At 44.0% G+C, this 24,722-nt stretch overlaps 1 protein-coding gene across 1 annotated transcript in view; it reads left to right on the forward strand.

The window, feature by feature from the left end:
- p4ha3 (prolyl 4-hydroxylase, alpha polypeptide III) overlaps nucleotides 1-24,722 on the forward strand; it is a 107,373-nt gene that overhangs the window by 17,539 nt on the left and 65,112 nt on the right. Inside the window, exons 5-7 of the mRNA XM_038818840.1 lie at nucleotides 16,372-16,423; nucleotides 18,577-18,740; nucleotides 21,582-21,758. Of these exons, the coding sequence (XP_038674768.1) occupies nucleotides 16,372-16,423; nucleotides 18,577-18,740; nucleotides 21,582-21,758 (393 nt within the window). The remainder of the gene's footprint in view (nucleotides 1-16,371; nucleotides 16,424-18,576; nucleotides 18,741-21,581; nucleotides 21,759-24,722) is intronic.

Here is a 24,722-nt window from a genome sequence, read left to right on the forward strand (position 1 = left end):
GCTGGAATCTGAAACAAAAGCAGAAAAGGCTGGACAATCCCAGCAGGTCTGACAGCATCTGTGGGGAGACAGAGAATCATCCAGACTCGGAACGTTAGCTCCCTTCTCTCTCCACAGATGCTGTCAGACCACCAGAGATTGTCCAGTATTTTCTGTTTTTGTTTGAGAACATAATACCTGACTGTCATGTGAGAATTACTTAAATGATTAGTGATGGCTCCGCGATACTTTGATGAGAAGTTTGACCAGACAGGGTGCTGAGTTGGTTGAAGTCAGGTTTGTAACATATCTTTGATTGGAACATTTTAGTTTTGACTTTCGAGTGACAACAAATAAAATAGTTTGAAATATTGGAAAGTGCTTTGCTCAGAGCACTCCTATTCATTGCACAAAAGAAAGCTGTCATTCCAATGACTTAAAAGTGGAAAGCACTTTAGGACACTGCTGTCTCATAAAACCAGGGACGCAGGTTCAATTTCAGCCTTGGGTGACTGTGTAGAGTTTGCACGTTCACCCCGTGTCTGTGTGGCTCTCCTCTGTGCTTTGGTTTCCTCCCACAGTCCAGGATGTGCAGGTTAGCTGGATTGGCCATGCTAAAAATTGCCCCTTCGTGTCCAAGGAAGTGCAGGTTAGGTAATGGGGGTAGGGCTGGTTGGGCGGTAGTGGGCTTAGATAGGCTGCTCTTTTAGAGGGTCAGTACAGATTTGATGGGCCGAATGGCCTCCTTCTGCACTGTAGGTATTCTATGATATTATGTTAAAGATGCTGTTTAGCTGCAGCTTGTTGATTTTGTTGAATCTTCAGAAATGTAATATGTTTTCAGTTACAGTAATATGAAATTATACGCCATGGAGCTAAATGTAGGGAAGCAGGAGAAAAACAAAATAAAGAACTCAATGAGCAGTCAGACAATAAATCACAACAGTTTGAAGACTGTCACAGACATTGGCCGGGATTTTCCAGCCCTGCCTGCCTCTGTGATCGTCCGGTCCCGCCAAAAGTCAATGGACTTTTGCCTGGCCTGCCACATCCCCTGCAAGAGGTCCTGGCACACAGGGGCTGGAAAATCCCAAAACTTTCCCGCTGATTGAAGCTATTTCACACGCGGAATACTGCCAATCCTAGCAATCACCATTAGGTATATATCTATAATGTATCAAAGATTTTATGCTATTTTATGACACTTCCTGTTCAGAAAACCTTACATCCTGTTTCCAACTTTCTATGTTATAAATTCCTATATATTAATAATGGAAACAGCTGCAGGTGAAGAGGTTGCATTGCATTGCAACTTACTGCCAGTGGAGGCACTGCAGCAGCTGGGTTGTGTCAATCCTTGGGTGAGAAAATGGGGTTGGTTAATGCCCAAATACAACACCAAAATTTCACCTACGGCATGAATGCTTGCAAATCACGTCAGACACCACATTGGTGCAGGTGTTAGTGTGCGCAGTGAAGGTCTGTTGGAAGTAGGCACAACAGGAAAATCATGAACCTCGTGTTGATGTAATGCTAGGCCGGCACTATAGCACAATGGTTAGCATGGTTGCTTCACAGCGCCAGGGACCCGGGTTTGGGTCACTGTCTGTGCAGAGTCTGCACGTTCTCCCCATGTCTGCGTGGGTTTCCTCCGGGTCATCCGGTTTCCTCCCACAAGTCCTGAATGACGTGCTTGTAAGGTGAATTGGGCATTCTGAATTCTCCCTCAGTGTACCCAAACAGGCACCAGAGTGTGGCGACTAGGGGATTTTCACAGTAACATCATTGCAGTATTAATGTAAGCCTACTTGTGACAATAATAAAGATTATTATAGTGATGCCATTTTGGACCTTGCACTATTGCACACGCATTCATCAGCAGGAAGGACCCCTCTCCCCCAGCAGTGGTAGTTTACTTTATTTAAATAAATTTAACGTATCCAATTATTTTTTTCCAATTAAGGGGCAATTCAGCGTGGCCAATCCACCTAACCTGCACATCTTTGGGTTGTGGCGGTGAAACCCACGCAGGCACGGGGAGAATGGGCAAACTCCACACGGACAGTGACCCAGGGCCGGGATTTGAACCCGGGTCCTCAGCACCGTAGGCAGCGACGCTAACCACTGTGCCACCGTGCTGCCCCCAGCAGTGGTAGTTAAAGGGATAAACAGCTATTTACCAATTTGTTGATGGTTGATTTCTTCCTGTTGTTGCTTCAATTCTACAAGAGTTTGGTGCTTTCTATAGTTGATTGAAGTTTCAAATGTCTCCGGGGAGCGGCACGGTAGGTACTGAAGGGTTCTTTGCTGACTTCAAGTTCTGCACAAACCAGTTGCTCCAAGAGATGGGCGGCTGAAATATCGTTTGGATGAGAAGGTAAGGCCAGAGGTAGGTGGGCCTTCAAGTTTCGCTGCCAAGCATCGTGGAGGCTTGTCGCCATGGTCCCAGCCCGAGGCAAGTTTTAAAGAGACAAGTTCAGGGTGGAGGGAGGGGGTGATGCCTCTGAACCTGCAAACATTGCCAATGTTTTTAAAATGTATTCTTTCATGAGATGTGTGCGTCGCTGGCAAAGCCAGCATCTGTTACTCATCCCTAATTGCCATTGAACTAAATGGCTCACAGGATAGTTAAGAATCATCCACACTACTGTGGGTCTGGAGTCACATGTAAGGAAGACCAAGTAAGAACGGAAGATTTCCTTCCCTGAAGGACATTAGTGAATCAGATAGGGTTTTTGTTTATGATACTCGATGATAGTTTCATGGTCACCCATTACTGAGACTAATTTCCAGTATCAAATTGTTTTATTAATTGAGTTTAAATCTACCTGCCATGGTGGGATTTGAACCCATGTCCCCACCAGCCTGACACTGGAAATAAAATCCAACTCAGTGCTGCCTTGCTTAGAGAATGAACAAAGGCCATGCAGAGAAGCACAAGTTGATGGAAGTGGAGGAAAGAGGAGGTGGGGGAGAAGGACTCTCAGCAAGTGGCAAGAGGCCCTATCGCTTCAGGATGATCAGGCGCATGTTTTTCAAATATTAATTAATTCATGGGATGTGGGAATTGCTACAGTCCAGCATTTGTTACCCATCCGTTATTTCACTAGAGAAGCTGGTGACGAGCTGCCTTCTTGAACCACTGGCAGTCCTTGTGTAACTCCACCCACCATGCTGTTAGGGAGGAAGATCCCTGAATTCCTCCGCGTTAGATATGAGGCCGGACTGATGGTAGGTGAGTGATGGATGTGCAGGGATTTGAGAAGTGCAGAAGATGGGACATGATATTTGAAGACACAGTCACTGACCTCAACCACTTGAGTAAAGTCATTACACTTATTGTGGTTTTGCAGGCCAGCTGAGTGTTTCCATTATCTGTAGTATTTTGCTTTAGGTTGTAAGTTAGGTCGCTGGGTCAAAATTCTGGCACTCTGTCCCTAACAGCATTGTGGGTGTACCTACATCACACGGACTGCAGCGGCTCAAGAAGGCCAGCTCACTACCACCTTCTCAAGGGCAATTAGGGATGGGCAACAAATGCTGTCCTAGCCAGCGACGCCCACATCCCATGAATTAATAAATAAAAATGAAAGCATAATTATCTGTATTTAGGCTTTTTTGTGTGGCAGCAGTGTGAACATTAGAATTTAATGGAATGTTTTTCATAAGGTTTCATAGAATTGTCAATCTGAAAAATGTGAATTCGATGCCTGAATTTTCTTGCTCGGTTTCTGATACAGTGAGACATTAGTTCAAATTTGTTGCTATATCGGGCATTTGTGGCAATTTTGAGGTAGTTTCAGTTTTTTTTTACTGTTTATCTCATTCGCTAGTTTAAAAATGGCAAAAGTAAATGGTATTTAAAGAGCAAGAGGGTAGCCAGGGAAAGGGTTGGCCCACTCAAAGGACAGGGGAGGGAATCTATGCGGGGAGCCAGAGGAAATGGGCGAGGTACTAAATGAATACTTGGCATCAGTGTTGACCAAAGAGAAGGACTAGGTGGATGATGAATCTGCGGAAGGGTGTGTAGACTGGGCCACATTGAGATCAAAAAGGAGGTGTCGGGTGTCTTGAAAAACATTAAGGTCGATAAGTCCCCGGGCGGCACGTGGCACAGTGGTTAGCATTGCTGCCTACGGGGCTGAGGACCCGGGTTCGAATCCCGTCTCTGGGTCACTGTCCATGTAGAGTTTGCACATTCTCCCTGTGTCTGCGTGGGTTTCACCCCCACAACCCAAAGATGTGCAGGGTAGGTGGATTGGCCACGCTAAATTGTCCCTTAATTGGAAAAAAAAGATTGGGTATTCTAAATTTTTTTAAAAAAGGTAGCTAAGTCCCGAGGGCCTGATGGATCGATCTCAGAATAATGAGGGAGACAAGGGAGGACATTGCTGGGGAATTTTGGAAGGTCTATTACAGGTGGGAAATATACAGTAAATGACAGACCCCGGAAGAGTATTGACAGGCAGAAGGATCTGGATGTATAGGACCACAGGTCGCTGAAAGTGGCATCACAGGTGGAGAAGGTAGTCAAGAAGGCATGCAGCATGCTTACCTTCATTGGCCAGGGCATTGAGTATAGAAATTGGCAAGTCATGCTGCAGCTGTATAGAACATTATTTAGGCCAGATTTGGAATATAGTGTTCAATCCTGGTCGCCACACTACCAGAACAATGTAGAGGTTTTGGAAAGGATACAGAAGAGGTTTACCAGGATGTTGCCTGGTATGGAGGGCATTGGCTGTGAGGAGAGGTTGAATAAACTTGGTTTGTTCTCACTGGAACAATGGAGGTTGAGGGGGTGACCTGATAGTAGTTAAAATAATTATGAGGGGCATGGACAGAGTGGAGAGTTAGAAGCTTCTTCCCAGGGTGGAAGGGTCAATTACTAGGTGTCATGTGAAAGTAGCTTTAAGAAATGGATGTTTATCAAATAGCTGTAGTGGATGTGCCTTTAAGAAATGGGTGTTTATCAAATAGCTGCAGTGATGTTAGAGTGTGGGTGGAGCTGGGTTGTCTGTCAGTTTTTACTTTCGATTTTGAGCTGGCAGCTACAGTCTGGGTTTAGTTTCATTTTCAGAGTTAGAGCTGCATCCAGCCAAACAAGGTGTAATTTTGAAAAAGATTGTCTTCAGATCACTTGTTAATTTAAAAGTGATAACTGCTCTCAGTAGAGAATGTAAACTTGCTTATTTGTTAAAGAGAGTATTTGTCTTATGGATGTTGCTCGGAAGTATTTGAGTTGATAGCTGCTAAGATGTTTACTGTGTGTTTATAAAATGTTAACTGGATTCATATAATAAACATTAATATTATTGTTTTATTTTAAAAGTACTTTTAGCTCTCTGTTGCATCACACCTGCAGAGTGGGTCCTTGTGCTCCCCATAATCACAATCTATTAAAAGTTGTGGGTCAGGTGAACTCCATGATACACTTTGTGGTTCTCTAAACCCTGGCCCATAATAAATTGGGGGTTCAAGGGATAAAAGTATATCTTTCATGAATGGATTGGCTTAGTGAATTTAAAGACAGTGAGGGGTGAGCATATTTGTGGTTGCTTTTCAGGTGTGGTATATCAGTTTAAGTAGGGAGTGTGTTGTGGACAATGGCTCTTTCAGAGGCTCGGAAGGTTTTGGGGGTGGAGAAGGTCACACGCAGTAGTGACAGGACAGAGATGAAGAAAAAGCTTTTCGATTTGGCAAAAACATTGCAGTTAGCGTTATCTGACAGCACACAAAAAGAAGAGGTACTTACTGCGCTGGCTGAGCATTGAAAATTGCCTGAGTTACAGTCTGATGCGTTAGAAATGGCGAAAATTCAGTTACAAATCAAGCAACTTGAACATGAAAAATAATTTAAGCAGCTTGAATACGAAATGAGAGAAAAAGAGAGATAAAGGGAGATACAGATCAAGGAAAAATAAAATGAGAGAGAAGAAAGAAACTAAGAAAGAGAAAAGGAGGAAATGGAAAAAGAGAGTGAGTTTGAACTTCAAAAAATGGCCATGAAACATGACAGTCAGTTATAATTGGCGGATGTAAAGGGAAACGTACATTTGGAGTGTAGTGATAAGGATAAAGAGAAAGAACGTCATAGTCAGAGGCTTGGTGGAGATATATGTAATATGTCCAAGCATTGCCAAGGTTTGATGAGAAGGAGGTTGAAGCATTTTTCATTTCATTTGAAAAGGTGGCTAAACAAATGAAATGGTCACCGGACATGTGGGTATTACTGATTCAAACAAAGCTGTAGTTAGGGCTAGTGAAGTGTTTGCCTCACTATTAGAGGAAGTATCTGGGACATATGAGGAGGTGAAAAAATCTGTCTTAGGTGCATGTGAACTAGTGCCTGAAGCTTACAGACAAAGGTTTAGAAATTTAAGGAAAGAACCTGGTCAAACATACATGGAGTTTGAAAGGCTCAAACAGAGTAACTTTGATAGGTGGATAGGCCTTTGAAAGTAGACCAAACATATGAAGCTCTCAGAGAAATTATCCTTTTGAAGGAGTTTAAAAATTAAATTCCTGATGTAGTGAGAACTTATGTGGAAGAGCAGAGGGTTAAAACTGCGAGATTAGCAGCAGAAATGGCAGATTATTATGAATTAGTTCATAAATCAAAGCTTGGTTTCCAACATCAGTTTCAGCCTGTGAGGGATAGAAACTGGGGAAAAGCGAAATACTCAAGTCATAAAGGTAAAGGATATTCGATGGGAGATAATAAGGAGAGTGTACCTCAGATTAAAAAAGAAATCCAGGAGGGTGGAAGAGAAATGAAAAGTTTCGAAGGTTTTCACTGTAATAAACTAGGCCATGCAAAGTCACAGTGTTGGCAGTTGAAGAAAAGCACTGGGAAGGCTGATGTGGTAAAACAGGATAAGACAGTGGGGTTTGTTAAAGTGGTAAAGGAAAGCCCAAGTGAAGCAAAGGAGGTGCAAAAGATGGTACAGCCTGATCAAGAGGTGATTGAGAAGAAGATGCCAGATATCTTTAAAGAATTTACTTGTGTGGGTAAAGTTTACTCATGTGTACCAGAAGGAGCAGGTAAAGAAGTCACGTAAAGAAGATATGGGAGCTAGTCAATCTTTAATGGTAAGAGATGAGGAGTTATGTAATTTAGGAAGAATATTGCCAGAAAAGGTGGTAAAATGTGGAATTCAGGGTGCGAAAAGTAGTGTTCCATTATATAAGATAAGGTTGGAAAGTCCAGTGAAGAGTGGTGAATTGGTAGTAGGACTAAGAGGGAAACTATCTTGTCCAGGAATACAGTTTATCTTGGGTAATGATATAGCTGGATCGCAGGTGGGAGTGATGCCTACTGTGGTTGATAAGCCAGTGGAAAATCAGACAACTGAAGTGCTGAAGGACGAATATCCTGGGATTTTTCCGGATTGTGCAGTAACAAGGTTGCAAAGTCATAGGTTAAGACAAGAGGAGAAATCAAAGAGTGAAGATAAAGTTGAAGTTCAATTATCAGAAACAATTTTTGATCAGACGGTTGGAAAAGAACAAGAACAGGTGGAGGATGAGGCAGATATTTTTAGTTCAGGAAAATTGGCAGAGTTACAACAGAAAGATATAGAAGTCAAAAGGATGTATTAGAAAGCATACACTGAAGAGGAATCTGCGTGTATACCAGAATGTTATTACCGTAAAAATGATGTCTTGATGAGAAAATGGAGACCTTTACATATGCAGGTGGATGAAAAGTGGGCAGAAGTTCATCAAGTGATATTGCCGATAGGGTATAGAAAGGAGGTGTTGTGAGTAACACATAAGGTACCAGTGGGAGGTCATTTGGGAGTGAGGAAAGCTAAAATCCAAAAACATTTTTATTGGCCTGGACTACATAAAGACCTAATTAAATGTTGTTGATCATGTCACACATATCAAGTGATAGGGAAACCTCAAGCAGTGATAAAACCAGCGCCCTTAATACCCATTCCAGCATTTGAGTAACCTTTTACAAGGGTCTTAATTGATTGCGTAGGACTGCTTCCTAAAATGAAAAGTGGGAATTAATATCTTTTGACTATAATAGATGTGTCTACTAGGTTTCTAGAGGCCTTACCAGTACATAATATTACAGCTAAAAAGATTGTGGAGAAGTTACTTAAATTCTTTACTAGATATGGACTACCCACAGAAATACAATCGGATCAAGGATCAAATTTTATCTCAAGGTTATTCAAAGAAGTAATGGATAGCTTAGGAATAAAACAATTTAAATCAACTGCGTACCATCCAGAATTGCAGGGAGCGTTAGAAAGGTGGCATCAGATATTAAAGACAATGTTGAGGGCTTATTGTCACGATTATCCAGAGGATTGGGATAAAGGTTAGCTCAGTGAGCTAGACAGCTGGTTTGTGATGCAGAACTAGGCCAGCAGCGCGGGTTCAATTCCAGCTGAGAATTCTGAATTCTCCCTCTGTGTACCCGCACAGGCATCGGAATGTGGTGACTCAGGGCTTTTCACAGCAACTTCATTGCAGTGTTAATGTAAGCCAGTTGTGACAATAAAGATTATTTAGGGGCTGATTTAGCACAGTGGGCTAAATAGCTGGCTTTTAAAAGCAGACCCAGGCAGGCCAGCAGTGCGGGTTGAATTCCCGTATCAGCCTCCCCGAACAGGTGCCGGAATGTGGCGACTAGGTGCTTTCCACTGTAACATCTTTTGAAGCCTACTTGTGACAATAAGCGATTTTCATTTTAATTTTTTCATTTCTATTGTTGGTAATTAGGGATGCACCTAATGAGTCAACCAAATTCTGTCCTTTTGAACCCATTTTTGGTCATGACGTAAGAGGACCATTTAAATTGATTAAGGAAAAATTGGTGTGTGAGCAGTCAGAACTTACCTTATTGGATTACGTGTCAAATTTTAGGGAACGATTAAATAGAGCAGGGGAATTGGTTAGACAACATTTAAAAGTTACACAAAATGTGATGAAACGGGTAGCAGACAAGAAAGCAAAAGTTCGTAGTTTTGCCAGTGGAGATAAAGTTTTAGTATTGTTACCACTGGTAGGTGAACCTTTAAAAGCAAGGTTTTGTGGATCTTATCAGATTGAAAGGAAATTAAGTGAGATGAATTATGTGGTAGGAATGCCAGATAGAAGGAAAACTCACCGAGTGTGTCATGTGAATAGGCTTAAAAGGTACTTTGAAAGGGAAGGAGAGCAAAAGGAGGAGGTTTTAATGATTCTAACTCAAAGTGAAGAACCAAATCCAGATGACTTTGAATTTGACATCCCTCAAATTAAATTGGAAAATTAGGATGTTCTTAAAAATTGGGATCAATTGTCAAGTTACCTTCCAGAGGAAAAACAAACTGACCTGAAAGAGTTATTGATATCACCTGGGCAAGTTTGTGGAGATAAGTTGAGAAGCACTAAAATTACTATACATGATGTAGATGTGGGAAATGCTGTTCCAATTAAACAACATCCATATAGACTTAACCATTTAAAATTTGCACAGGTTAACAAGGAAATTGAAAGTATGCTTAAAAATGGGATAATTGAAAAGGCATAATGGAGCTCACCCATAGTGATGGTACCGACACCAGACAATACCCAACGGTTATGTGTGGACTATAGAAAGGTTAATGCAGTTAAAAGAATGGACTCTTATCCTATCCCATGTTTGGGGGATTGCATTGAGAAGGTGGGACAATCAGCTTTTATTTAATTATAGGTTACTGGCAGGTACCTTTATCCGAAAGGGCAAAGGAGATTTCAGCTTTTGTGACTCCTGATGGTATATACCAATTCAAACTTTGCCATTTGGCGTGAAAAACGCCCCAGCCACATTTCAACGGTTAATTGACAAAGTTGTTTCAGGCTTACCCAATTGTGCGGTATACGTCGACGATCTGGTAATTTTCAGTCAGGCATGGAAGAAACATTTAAAGCATCTGATGGAGTTATTCGATCAACTTCAGGAGGCGAGTTTGGTGGTAAACCTAGCCAAAAGTGAATTTGGAAAAGCCCAAGTCATTTTCCTTGGCCATACAATCGGCCAGGGTTGAATGGTCCCACGGGATGTGAAAACAAAAGTTATTGGGGAGTTTCCAATACCCTCAACATGAAGGGAAGTAATGCAATTTCTTGGCATGAGTGGATTTTACCGGAAATTTGTGCCGAACATTAGCAGCGTGGTTGCCCCACTGATGGATGTGCTAAAGAAGCGTAACAAATTTAAGTGGACAGCGGAATGTCAACAGGCATTTGAAGGCCTAAAGGCTATGATAACCGATGCTCCTGTGTTGTAGAATTGCAAGGGGCTCTGTGATCGGATTGAACTAAAGTATCTGACTTTAAAGAAAAATGCTGAGGCGTAAAGAACAGGATGGATCATGCAGAGACCTTCCTGTCCAAAATAACTATCAATCAAGAGGAATTCCAGGTAGAGGAAGAAGAACTAAAATGGACTACGTTATTATAAATGTTTGCGTGTTTTGTTTTGTTAAAAAAAAACGTATATTCACTGTCAATATTTCTTAAAGGAAAGTGAAAAGGTAAAGAATGAAACCATCTTGAAGTTGATGGTTAATTTATTTTCCCTGGGGGAGGTGTCATGTGAGTGTACCTTTAAGAAATGGATGTTATCAAATAGCTGTAGTGGATGTGCCTTTAAGAAATGGGTGTACAGCTGACCGCGAACATCAGGCGCCTGCTGAACGTGATAATGACCCCCTCCGGGGAGAGAACACAAGAGGTGATCGTCTCCCTGGACGCAGAAAAGGCCTTCGACAGAGTCGAATGGAAATACCTCATAGAGGTACTGGAGCGGTTCGGGCTTGGAACAGGGTTCACCGCTTGGGTAAAGCTCCTGTACAACGCTCCCATGGCGAGTGTACAGACCAACAATACCAACTCCCAATACTTCCAGCTGCACAGGGGCACCAGACAAGGATGCCCACTGTCCCCGCTGCTGTTCGCACTAGCAATCGAACCGCTAGCAATCGCGCTCAGGGCAGCAAAAAATTGGAGGGGGATCCGAAGGGGAGGTAGAGAGCACAGAGTCTCACTCTATGCGGATGATCTGCTCCTCTATATCTCGGACCCACAAAGCAGCATGGACGGAATCATCGCGCTCCTGAAAGAGTTTGGAGCCTTCTCGGGCTACAAACTCAACATGAGCAAAAGTGAGATCTTCCCATTACACCCGCAAGGGGGGGGGGGGGGGGGGCAGCACTAAAGGGGCTGCCGTTCAAACAAGCCCGACATAAATTCCGCTACCTGGGGATCCAAATAGCCCATGACTGGAAAGGGATCCACAAATGGAACCTCACCAGCCTGACGGAGGAAGTTAAAAAGGACCTGCAAAGATGGAACACACTCCCGCTCTCCCTCGCGGGGAGAGTTCAGACGATCAAAATGAACGTACTGCCCAGGTTCCTCTTCCTGGTTAGATCCATTCCGATCTACATCCCCAAGGCCTTTTTCAAAGCGCTGGACAAACTCATCATGGCGTTCGTATGGGGGGGTAAAAATGCTAGGATCCCAAAGAAGGTCTTACAAAAAACAAAAACCAGGGGAGGGTTAGCCCTCCCGAATCTACAATTCTACCACTGGGCAGCAACAGCCGAGCGAGTAAGGGGATGGATCCAGGAGCCAGAAGCTGAGTGGGTGCGTGCGGAGGAGGCCTCCTGCATGGGAACCTCCCTCCGGGCCCTCGCCACGGCAGCACTCCCATCCCCACCCAAAAAACACTCCAGCAGCCCAGTGGTGACAGCCACCCTCCAATCCTGGAACCAACTGCGGCAGCAACTTGGCCTGACCAAAATGTCGAACAGGGCTCCCATCTGCAACAACCATAGGTTCAAACCAGCACTGACCGACGCCACCTTCAAAAGGTGGAGGCAGGACGGGGGGACACTGACAGTCAGGGACCTATACACGGACGACAGGATCGCAACACTGGACGAACTGACAGAGAAATTTCAGCTAGCTGGGGGGAACGAGCTACGGTACCTGCAGCTCAAAAACTTCCTACGAAAGGAGACAAGGACGTACCCACAACCGCCACGACAGACACTACTGGAAGACCTACTGGACGCAAGTATCCTAGAGAAAGGGAACTGTAGTGACATGTATGACCGACTGGTAGATAGGGACGACACCGTACTGGACGCAACAAGGAGGAAATGGGAGGACGACCTGGGGATGGAGATCGGTGGGGACTCTGGAGCGAAGCACTGCATAGGGTCAACTCCACCTCCACGTGCGCAAGGCTCAGCCTGACGCAACTAAAAGTGGTACATAGAGCCCACTTAACAAGAACCCGTATGAGTAGGTTCTTCCCGGAGGTGGAAGACAGATGTGAACGGTGCCAAAGAGGCCCGGCCAACCACGCCCACATGTTCTGGTCCTGCCCCAGACTCGTGGAGTACTGGACAGCCTTCTTCGAGGTAATGTCCAAAGTGGTGGGAGTGAGGGTGGAGCCATGCCCGATAGTGGCGGTCTTCGGGGTTTCAGAACAGCCAGATCTATTCCTGGGGAGGAGGGCGGATGCCCTTGCCTTTGCCTCCCTGATCGCCCGCCGTAGAATCCTGTTTGGCTGGCGGTCAGCAGCACCGCCCAGAGCTGCGGACTGGCTGTCCGACCTCTCGGAATCTCTCCAAATGGAGAAAATCAAATTTGCCATCCGAGGGTCGGACGACGGCTTCCACAGAACGTGGGAGCCATTCATGCGACTGTTCCGGGACCTATTTGTGGCCAATGTACAAGAGGAAGAATAGTCGGGGGAAGGTAGCGGGAGGGGGGGGGGGGCTACAGGTTCGTTACGGGGGTTCGATGGCTAGCTAAGGCCCAAAACCAAGCTAAATAAACATGTTGAGGGGGGGAGGGGGGGGGGGGCGCAGTTACTACTACGAAGATGCTTACCTGTAAATATGTGTGTTAATTTTTGCGTGTTTGTTTTTGTTTGTTTTTTTTTCTCTCTCCTAACAATTTGTAATTTGTTCAATATAAAATACGAAAACTGAATAAAAACATTTATAAAAAAAAAAAAAAAAAGAAATGGGTGTTTATCAAATAGCTGCAGTGATGTCAGAGTGTGGGTGGAGCTGGGCTGTCTGTCTGTTTTTACTTTTGTTTTTGAGCTGGCAGCTACAGTGTGTGTGTTTAGTTTCGTTTTCAGAGTTGGAGCTGCATCCAGCCAAACAAGGTGTAATTTTCATCTCTTGCTTCATGAAAAAGATTGTCTTCAGATCACTTGTTAATTTAAAAGTGATAACTGCTCTCAGTAAAGAATTTAAACTTGCTGTCTTTGTTAAAGAGAGTATTTGACTTATGGATGTTGCTAGGAAAGATTAAAGGTTACTTATAGAGTACTGTATTCTTTGGGGGAAGTATTTGAGTTGATAGTTGCTAAGATGTTTACTGTGTGTTTAAAAAATGTTAACTGGATTCATATAATAAACATTGTTTTGTTTTAAAAGTACTTTAGATCTCTGTTGCATCAGAGTGGGTCCTTGTGCTCCACATAACCAAAATCTATTGAAAGTTGTGGGTCAGGTGAACTCCTTGATACACTTTGGGGTTCTCTAAACTCATGGCCCGCAATATAGGGGACAACGGTTTAAGGTGCAAGGGGCAAAGTTTAGAGGAGATGTACGAGAGAAGGCTTTTACACAGAGGGTAGTAGGTGCCTGGAACCCGCTGCCGGAGGAGATAGTGGGAGCAGATACAATAGTGACATTTAAGGGGCGTCTTGACAAATACATGAATAGGATGGGAATAGAGGGATATGGACCCCGGAAGTGCAGAAGGTTTTAGGTTAGACAGGCAGCATGGTCGACGCAGGCTTGGAGGGCCGAAGGGCCTGTTCCTGTGCCGTACTTTTCTTTGTTCTTTATGTTGAAATACTTTGCACTGTGATAAAAACAAATGTGATCTGGACATTTTGAGGAGAATTGAGGAAAGGAAAAGATACAACATAATTTGACAGATATTGAGATTATAAAACAGATGTTGAGATGCATTATAGAGGGTAGCATTAGATTTATATTGGCGAGGAATTGAAATATTGCCCGAAGAACAAGTGTAAGATGTTCTGGCTCCTGTGGTTTTCCAGTTTTACCAGCAGTTGATTTCTGTTGAGCTGTGTTCAGAGACAACACTAACCATGAGATCAAGTTTGTCTTGTCTGTTGTAAAGATACATTTTTATTATTCTCTTGGAAAAAATTATGGATAATACCACAGTGCAACATATTTTCTTGTGCTGGATTTATTCGAGTCTGACATGGTTGGGTCCATTTTATCAAGAGAGAGGCCCCATATCAGTTTTCCAGTGGCAGCAAAACTCCCTTGATTAAGTCAGAGGGCGGAAGGAGCTGATGCTGGATTCCCAGTCACCGCTGGCAACGAGATGTCCATTGGGCTCATTAATGGATCAACTGACACCCACTATCCCTGAGCACACCACGATTCAGTGCTGACTCGGACACTAAACAGGAGCAGCATGGCTTTCCTGCCGAGGGAGAGGGTTGCCAGGGGTCTCCTGGGAGCAGGGGTTCCCTTGGTATCAGGCACTCTGTGTCAGATCGAGGGACCCAGCATCAGCAGAGAGGAGAGGGATGCTGAAAACCAACCATTAGCCACTTAATACTTTTGGGCCCCCTCCCACCCCAGCCGCAAAACTGATAGGGATGCAGTGCCATTTTTTCGGGTTAATGGGCGGATGAGGTCTCCATCAGGCCAACTAAATACAGTTCCTCGTATGTGTTAATCGTAAAAGAGAAAGGAATAAGGTATCATGTGACTAATTTTGTTTTTATGATGATGGATACTCATTATTTCCATTTTTCGGATTACGGCGCTGAGGACCTGGGTTCGAATGACGGACCTGGGTCACTGTCCTTGTGGAGTTTACACAGTCTCCCTGTGTCTGCGTGGGTTTCACCCCCACAACTCAAAGATGTGCAGGTTAGGTGGATCGGCCACGCTTAATTGCCCCTTAATTGGAAAAAAAATAAAATAGACAAATAAAATTATTTCCGTTTTTCACTTGCACCCAGAATTGCTTCAATCATGTAGTCTTCAAGGGTGGCCCTTGACCCTTGAGTTGCCCCATTCATTGATATGAAAGCAAGAGTTCTAGCTCAACTAGGAGGCTGCTTCATAGACATCAGCAACTGAAGCAGCTCAGTACCCACATTAGGTATCTCTGGATAAACAGTTACAATCCCTGTAGAAAGAAATCCCAATGATGCCGATGGAAAGGAAACTACTGGACATGATTTCACTTTAAACATTTTTTTACTGTAACAACCATCTAAAATTAACATAGTTCAAACATTAATAAAGAGGAAAAGGTATTTCAAACAAATAGGTCAGTTTTACTTAGTGTAGTCAATACAAGCAACGTACTACTTTGCGCATGAATGTGTCGCCATAGGCAATCTCACAGCCTTTCCAACTCTCACGTCCCAGCCAATTGTTTTGGCCCAATGCATTCACCAACAATCCTACTTCATCTGAAGTCGCCTGACATGGCTAGCACCAACAAGGGCTCTGGTGGGCGCTGGAAACAATGAAACAGCAGCAGTGGGTCTTATCCAATCCACAATCATTTGACTCCGTCTTCACCTGTCTGCTCTTTCCAACTGTACAACATAGAGTAACACAGTCTCTGTTCTATTCTCAAAGACCTGCTTTAACAGTTTGAAGATCGCCAAACAGAAAGCTATTCCATTCAGAGAGAACCTTGCTTGTTTCCTCTTCACATAAGTTCTCAGTGAGTTCAGAACTGCCAAACAGAAAACACAGGCTAACCAAACCCCATTGTAATTAGCTCTTGATTTATCCTTTGCCTCTTAGCTGTTCACTCCCATGGCAACCTCTGGTCACATGGGTATTTCTTGGAAACTAATAATGTCATAATCAGGAAACCAAATAACCCTCTTTCAGAACACTCCCCAGTTCACTTTGGTCTTAAAGGAGACTTTGCACAAAAGATGTTTCCAAACGCAGGGATCATCAAACACCCCATAGACTAGCTTGAAGTCTCTGCTTTCCTTGAGATTAATGTTGCTGCTTGTGCCTTCCAAAGCCTGTATCATTGTAGCTGAACAGTGTGCGAGTAGAGACCTGAAATGGAAATATTTTCAGTCAAAAAATACATTTGCGTTTTATTTTTATATAAATACTCTGCGTTGCTTCACATTTTCCAAAGAACAATTTTTTATTCCCGGATGCACTACAGAACAACTTAGAATGTCATCGCTGTCAGAAATGTTTTAACAGTACCTAGTTTCTTTTCCCTCTCTTTTTTTTTTAGTCAGTGCAATACAGTAGGCATCTTTTTGTGCTGTAACACTTCTATGGTCCGAGATCTAAAAATGGAACAATGGTGTAATGTTGCTCATGTCTTATTTTTCAGACAGGAAATGTTGGTAACGCAGTGACTCTATCTAAAGAACTACTACAGCTGGGTAAGCGCTGAGAAAATATTTATTTTCCTCAATTTTTCAGTGTAGGATTTCCCGACCCTTTCACTACTTTCTGATGCACAGGTACTTTTTCTTCTCTTTCAATCTTGATTGTCTTGGGGGCTCTCCAACACGAGAAGACCTAATTTTTCACTTTGCTTCCCTAATGAAAGAGGTTACAGTTTTTTGCAGACCAATTCACAAGAACTTGTGAGTTGGTCTCACAAGTTGGTCAGCATGGTGGCACTGCTGCCTCACAGCTCCTGGGTCCTGGGTTCAATTCCAGCCCAGGTGACTGTCTGTGTGGAGTTTGCATGTTCTCCCCGTGTCTGCGTGGGTTTCCTCCGGTTGCTCTGGCTTCCACAGTCCAAAGATGCGCAGGTTAGGTGGATGGCCGTGCTAAATTGCCCCGTAGTGTCCAAAACGTTAGGTGGGGTTACTGGGTTACGGAGATAGGGTGGAGGCATGGGATTAATCAGGGTGCTCTTTCCAAGGCCCAGTGCAGACTCGATGGGCTGAATGGCCTCCTTCTGCACTGTAAATGGAGGCAAAATTTCAAACGTCACTTTTCCAAAACGAAAATTGAATTCGAAAAAAATCCTGTTTCACTATTTTGAAATATGTTGCAAAGTCTGAGACCCAGAATTAGACACTTTTGTTTACGCAACGTAAAGCAAAATACCTATCGGCCTGGAATTTCCTCCAAGCCAGTCATGTTGTGGTGCTGTATTTTATGTCGAAGTGCAATAGAAAGTCAATTACATGCAATTAAATCTGCGTTATAATTCTGGATGTGGGTCGCCCGGTGGCACAGTGGTTAGCACTGCTGCCTCATAGCGCCATGGACCTGGGTTCGATTTTGGCCTTGAGTGATTGTGTGGAGTTTGCACTTTCTCCCTGTGTCTGCATGGGTTACCTACGGGTGCTCCAGTTTCCTACCACAGACCAACGATGGGCAGGTTAGGTGGGATTGCCATGCTAAATTTCCCCTTAGTGTCCAAAGGTTTGGTGGAGTTACAGGGACAGGGCAGGGGAGTGGACTTTGGTAGGGTGCGCCTTTGGAGGGTCAGTGCAGACTCGATGGGCCAAAAGACCTCCTTCTGCCATCGGGATTCTACATTGACTGTGTTTTGTGTGGTTGCATTTGATTCTCCCCAGTCAGTTTTTAAAATTTGATCTAATGATTGGTGCTATTGTGCTTGAGTATTTTACATTGAGGTGATGATGATTTTGGACAATCAATGCGCAGCGCACCTCCCTTCTGGTACTTCTAAAAGTTCAAAATTTGCAGATGGTACGGTGGCACAGTGGTTAGCACTGCTGCCTCATGGCACCGAGGACCCAGGTTCGATCCTGTCCCCGGGTCACTGTCCATGTGGAGTTTGCACATTCTCCCCGTGTCTGCATGGGTCTTACCCCCACAACCCAAAAATATGTGCAGGATGGGTGGATAGACCACGCTGAAATTGCCCCTTAATTGGAAAAAAATGATCAGGTACTTTAAATAAACAAAAAAGTTCAAAATTTGATTGACCATGAGCTGGAGTGGAATAGTCATTGCAGAAGCATTTTCTCCTTACCAAATGCACCATTCTGCCTCGAGAATTCTCAATGGATTCTGTCCAAGCCTCAAAATAATGCAATGCTGCTTAATGTAAATGTCTAGGTATCTTTCAACATAGCCGTAATATATAAATGGGAGGTCGGTTAGCTCAGTTGGCTGGATAGCTGGTTTGTGATACAGAGCAATGCCAACAGCGTGAGTTACCATGAAAGCCCTGTCTTTTCAACCTTGTCCCTCACCTGAGGTGTGGTGATCCTCAGGTTAAATCACCACCAGTCAGCCTTCTCTCCCTCTCGAAAGGAACCTATTGTCCTCTGGCACTGTGGCGACTTATGATTTATAAATAGGGTTTGCTTGTTCTGTGAGAGGAAACCTTGTTCAGATAATTTGTGGTAAAACTTAACGGATTAATGGCGAAATCACACAATGTGCAAATCATTAACGTAAAAAGAAACAGTGCAAAGCTTCATGACAGGCGCTGTTTGCTCCAAAATATCACATTTTCTGCTTCATAATAAAGTAAGAATTTGGGCATGTTATCTACATCTGTACCGTTTGAAGTCTAGTTGTTCAGCTGATCTCTTGTCAACAGACTCAAAGAATAAGAGAATTGCCAAGAACATACTGAAGTATGAAAAAATCTTGCAAGCATCTTCAGATGTTGAGCCGAAGGAAATTCTGCTTCAGAGACCAAATGTGACTCACCTGCTTACAAGGGACACCTATGAATCATTGTGCCAAAGGCTGGGCTCACAGGTAACGGCTTGGCCTCTTGGGTCCTAATGCAGACTTACTTGAACTTATTGCCATTTTTAATACCTTCTGATTCATGAGGGCTTTGAAGTCCTCACTTTTTTCCATTGAAATCTAAATTCCCAGTTTGACACACCCTGGAATACTGTGAATAATGTTAGAACATAGAACATAGAACAGTACAGCACAGAACAGGCCCTTCGGCCCTCGATGTTATGCCGAGCAATGATCACCCTACTTAAACCCACGTAACCCGTATACCCGTAACCCAACAATCCCCCCATTAACCTTACACTACGGGCAATTTAGCATGGCCAATTCACCTAACCCGCACATCTTTGGACTGTGGGAAGAAACCGGAGCACCCGGAGGAAACCCACGCACACACGGGGAGGACGTGCAGACTCCACACAGACAGTGACCCAGCCGGGAATCGAACCTGGGACCCTGGAGCTGTGAAGCATTGATGCTAACCACCATGCTACCGTGAGGCCCCTTATCCAAGGAAAGATATACAGGCATTAGAGGCAGCCCAGAGAAGGGGCAACACGGTAGCACAGTGGTTAGCACAGTTGCTGCACAGCTCCAGGGTCGCAGGTTCGATTCCCGGCTTGGGTCACTGTCTGTGCGGAGTCTGCACGTTCTTCCCGTGTGTGCGTGGGTTTCCTCCGGGTGCTCCGGTTTCCTCCCACAGTCCAAAGATGTGCGGGTTAGGTGGATTAGCCATGATAAATTGCCCTTAGTGTCCAAAAAGGTTAAGTGGGGTTGCGGGGATAGGGTAGAGAGGTGGGCTTGAGTAGGGTGCTCTTTGTAAGAACTGGTGCAGATTTGATGGGCTGAATGGCCTCCTTCTGCCCTGTAAATTCTTTAAAAAAAAGGTTTACTAGGTTGATCCCAGTTTGGAGCGATTATCTTATGAGGCGAGGTTGAGTAGGCTGGGCCTGTACTCATTGGAGTTTAGAAGAATGAGAGGTGACCTTATTGAGACATATAGGATTCTCAGGGGGCTTAACAGTGTAGCTGCTGAGAGGATGTTTCCTCTTGTGGGAGAGTCTAGGACCAGAGGGCATCATCTCCGAGTAACGTGTCACCCATTCAAGACAGAAATGAGGAGGAATTTCATTTCTTAGAGGGTAGTGAATCTGTGGAATTTGTACCGCAGAGAGCTGTAGAGGCTGTGTCGTTAAGTATGTTTGAGGCTGAGATAGACAGATTTTTAATCAGATAAGGAATCCAGGTGATAAGGTGGGAAAGAGGAGTTGAAGATTATCATATCAGATCAGTCATGATCTCATCGAATGGTGGAGCAGACTCGTTGGGCCGAATGTCCTACTTCTGCTCCTACGTCTTATGGTCAGCCATTATAACCTGCACCTTCAGTCATTATGTTCTTCCATTTCAGTTCCACTTTCCTGCACTATTCCTCTATATCTCTTAATTTCCATTAGTATCCAAAACTCAGGGCGGAATTCTGCGTTCCTGCGGCTAAGTGCCGGTGCCAATGGAGAATCCGGGTGGTTTACAACTGGCTCGAACCCCTCATCAATTCTGGTACCGGTGACGGGCTAGCCCCAGCGCCACATGAACCACCCTCGGATCGTGCGGAAAACGGCCGGAGAATTGCCGGGTCCCGGTCCACACAGGGCTGATGGTCTGCACCGGAAAACATGGCGCCGACGGTGCTGGAACCCTAACCTCCCACCCCACCGCCTGTCCAACCTCTACCACTCCCCCAATCCTAGCAGACGCACCCTGACCAGCGGCATGGATCCCGTACGAGTGTGGTGCCGCTGAACACTGTCCGCAGCTGGCATGCCGGGTTCCCGACCTCTGGGACCACACGTGGCCCATGCCATTGGGAACTCGGCCCAATTCTGCCACGAATTGGGCCGAACGCTGCCACGATTCTGGCATCGGAAGCCATTCTCCTCCTGATCGCCAATCCCGATTTTGGCATCGTGCTACGGAGAATTCCATCCCCAATTTCAATCACAAACTTGAATATGTTCAACGTCCGAGCATCTATAGTGCTCTGAGGGTAAAGAATTCCAACAATCGATAAGTTCTTGAGTGAAGATATTTCTCCTCTTACCTCAGCCCTGAATGTTAACCCCTTATTCTGAAATTGTGATATTTGCATTACATAAACGATTAAATCTCCAAATTGACCAATATTTTAAAAAAGAGTACTTTTTTCCCCACAAGTGTTGCATGTGAATTTCAAACAAATTGTAATGTTTAAGAAAAAATTATCACTAGACCCTTGATTCCCGTTATAAACCCCTTAAAGTCAAAATGGGACTGGAACCTGGCTGAGTCAAAACTCACTCCACTCATTGTGTTATTGCATGTGAACTGCTTCCTGTTCTCTGTGTAACGTTCTGGAACTAAATACAAGGAGGAATTTGAAAGCAACTCAAAATGGCCTCAATAAAAGTATCCCTGATGATGAATACTATGTCTGTGTTAGTATGCCAACAAGCTTTGGTAGCTCAGATTGTAATTTGGGCACAGATTTATATTCAACAGCATCTGAACAAAATGACAGTGTATAATCGTGTTGTGAAGTATTTGGATGTAGCTTATTTGCATGGACATGATGGAAGTAATTTTTTATGTTTGAGGCTTCTTTCTTCCATTAAACTCATTTATTAGTCTATATTCCTCATTATTCTTCAGTATTCCTCACTATTCATCTGTACAGTATTCCTTATTATTCCTCTTGATTCCTCATTACTCCTCTGTAATAGTCATTGTTCCTCAGAATACCTCTGTATTCTTCATATTGTTCTGTATTCTTCATTGTGTCTCGGTCATCATTAATACTGTGTCTCTCTATTTTAGCCAAAGCATTATCAAGATTCACAACTTTATTGTTCCTACGAGACAAACCTCAGCCCACACCTCATATTACAGCCAGTGAAAAGGGAGATTATAAGCCAGAAGCCATATGTCGTACTGTACCACAAATTTATCAGTGATTCCGAAGCAAAGAGGATAAAGGAAATTGCTGGTCCTTCGGTAAGCTTTCTTTTGCATTCTTGTGAATGTTTAAAATGTCACTGGTATGAATAATCAGATCATTATTCTCTTCCAATAAAATGTTGCAAAAAGGGGTAAGCTTAATGTGATTAATGTAGGAATTTCAAATATATTGTATTGTAAGTATTTGGTTAAGTAAGGGTAAAAGCTTGGGTTAGAATGTGTTTGACCGCTGAAGTCATGTTTTAAAAGATTCAGGTTGAAAGACAACAAAGCTTTTGGGAGCCAGCGGGGCAATTAATCATTGTAAAAAGCTTAGGCTAATGCAATGTTGTTTCTATTAAGGGAATACCTAGAGAGTTAATTGGTATTCAGCTTGGTGAGATATGATGTCATTGCTGGGTGGAACTCAGGCATTCTTGAGAAAGCATTTTCAGTTCAGTTCTGTTCCGGATGAAGCTGAGACCGCAAGTCAGGTTTTGCTCGCTGCAGGTTAGTTGAAGAAAAATTAAGTCAACAAAGAATCACAGACTTGTCTGAGGACAAGGGGGGGTTGAAACAATCCAATTAAAGCAGCTTTTGAAGACATACAGCCAGAGTTTCTGCATGGGACATTTCTGTAAAGCAGTATCAAGAGATCTCTCTTTCTCAAAGAATAACTCGCTAAAGCAAGTATTCCTCTGTGTCATTGGTATACAAGGTGGACTGAGAGCTGAGATGGTGGTTTTCTTGTTGTTTAAGTGGGAATAAAGATAGCAATTAAGGGTATTACACTCACTGTATTTTTTTTAACTTTAGACTGCCCAATTACTTTTTGCAATTAAGGGCCAATTTAGCGTGGCCAATCCACTTACCCTTCACATCTTTGGGTTGTGGGGATGAGACCCACGCAGACATGGGGAGAATGTGCAAACTACACACGGACAGTGACCCAGAGCCAGGATCGAACCCGGCACCTCGGCGCCGTGAGGCAGACAGTGCTAACCACTGTGCCACCATGCTGCCCTATACTCACTGTATTGAGTAGCATTGTTTAAGGGGTAGGACATAGGACATAGAATAGTACAGCATAGAACAGGTCCTTCGGCCCTCGATGTTGTGCCAAGCATTGTCCGAAACCAAGATCAAGCTATCCCACTCCCTGTCATTCTGGTGTGCTCCAGGTGCCTATCCAATAACCGCTTGAAAGTTCCTAAAGTGTCCAATTCCACTTTCACAGCAGGCAGTCCATTCCACACCCTAACCACTCTCTGAGTAAAGAACCTACCTCGGACATCCCTCCTCTATCTCCCACCCTGAATCTTATAGTTATGCCCCTTGTAACAGCTACATCCACCCGAGGAAATAGTCTCTGAACGTCCACTCTATCTATTCCCCTCATCATCTTATAAACCTCTATTAAGTCGCCTCTCTTCCTCCGCTCCAAAGAGAAAAGCCCTAGCTCCCTCAACCTTTCCTCATAAGACCTATCCTGCAAACCAGGCAGCATCCTGGTAAATCTCCGTTGCATCCTTTCAAATGCTTCCACATCCTTCATATAATGAGGTGACTAGAACTGCACACAATACTCCAAATGTGGTCTCACCAGGGTCATGTATAGTTGCAGCATAACCCCGTGGCTCTTAAACTCAATCCCCCTGTTAATAAACGCTAACACTCTATAAGCCTTCTTCACAGCTCTATCCACTTGAGTGGCAACCTTCAGAGATCTGTGGACATGAACCCCAAGATCTCTCTGTTCCTCCACATTCCTCAGAACCCTGCCGTTGACCCTGTAATCCGCATTCAAATTTTTGCTACCAAAATGAATCACCTCGCACTCATCAGGGTTAAACTCCATCTGCCATTTTTCGGCCCAGCTCTGCATCCTATCAATGTCTCTTTGCAGCCTACAACAGCCCTCCACTTCATCCACTACTCCACCAATCTTGGTGTCATCAGCAAATTTACTGACCCACCCTTCAGCCCCCTCCTCCAAGTCATTGATAAAAATCACAAATAGCAGAGGACCCAGCACTGACACGGCTGGTAACTGGTCTCCAGTCTGAAAATTTTCCATCAACCACCACCCTCTGTCTTCTATGTGATCGCCAGTTACTTATCCAATTGGCCAAATTTCCCTCTATTGTAAACGATTTTCTGGTGTGATGTTAAAGATTTTAATACTGTGTTAGGAATAAGGTTTGTTTTAATATACCATATCCCTATTTCTTTTTGCAAACAATCCTGGGGTGAAGTATTCTTTCCTCACAGTCTTACAAAATTCAAATAGAATATTGGGGTTTCTGTCCAGTATCCCAGCCATTGTAGGAGTCTGGCAAATGCTGAAGGTACCTTAAGTATCAGAAGATAACACAGGGTTAATGAATTATCTCCGAGTTTAATTAGACCTTTGGTTGTGAATTCCCTGTAGCCTCATGGTGTAAGTCCATTTCATGTTTGTTGTGCACTAGAAGAATCACCACCAGCCCAAAAGCATCTCTTTTTTTTTTCTTTTTTTAAATAAATTTAGAGTACCCAATTCATTTTTTCCAATTAAGGGGCAATTTAGCGTGACCAATCCACCTACCCTGCACATCTTTGGGTTGTGGGGCGAAACCCACGCAAACACAGGGAGAATGTGCAAACTCCACATGGACAGTGACCCAGAGCCGGGATTGAACCTGGGACCTCAGCGCCGTGAGGCAGCAATGCTAACCACTGCATCACCATGCTGCCCCACCCAAAAGCATCTTGATGGCTGGGCCAGAATACACATAGCTAGCTATACATGTTCCATATTAAGTGGCCGTTCATATGCCCACCCATTATATCCTAGAGGATCACCCAATAATCCTAAACCCCACTGTTCCCTTGCTTCCCTAAGTGACACTACTAGTTTGCTGCCAGGTGACGTTTTGCTCATCCTTACGGATTGAGCCTGCAAAAAACTTATTTCAGTTTGGACCTTTGCAGACACAGGAAACTTATAGCCCGTCAGTACTGACTGGATTCGAACTGAAA

This window comes from Scyliorhinus canicula, chromosome 14 (genome assembly GCF_902713615.1).
Source record: "Scyliorhinus canicula chromosome 14, sScyCan1.1, whole genome shotgun sequence".
Taxonomy (NCBI): Eukaryota; Metazoa; Chordata; class Chondrichthyes; order Carcharhiniformes; family Scyliorhinidae; genus Scyliorhinus; species Scyliorhinus canicula.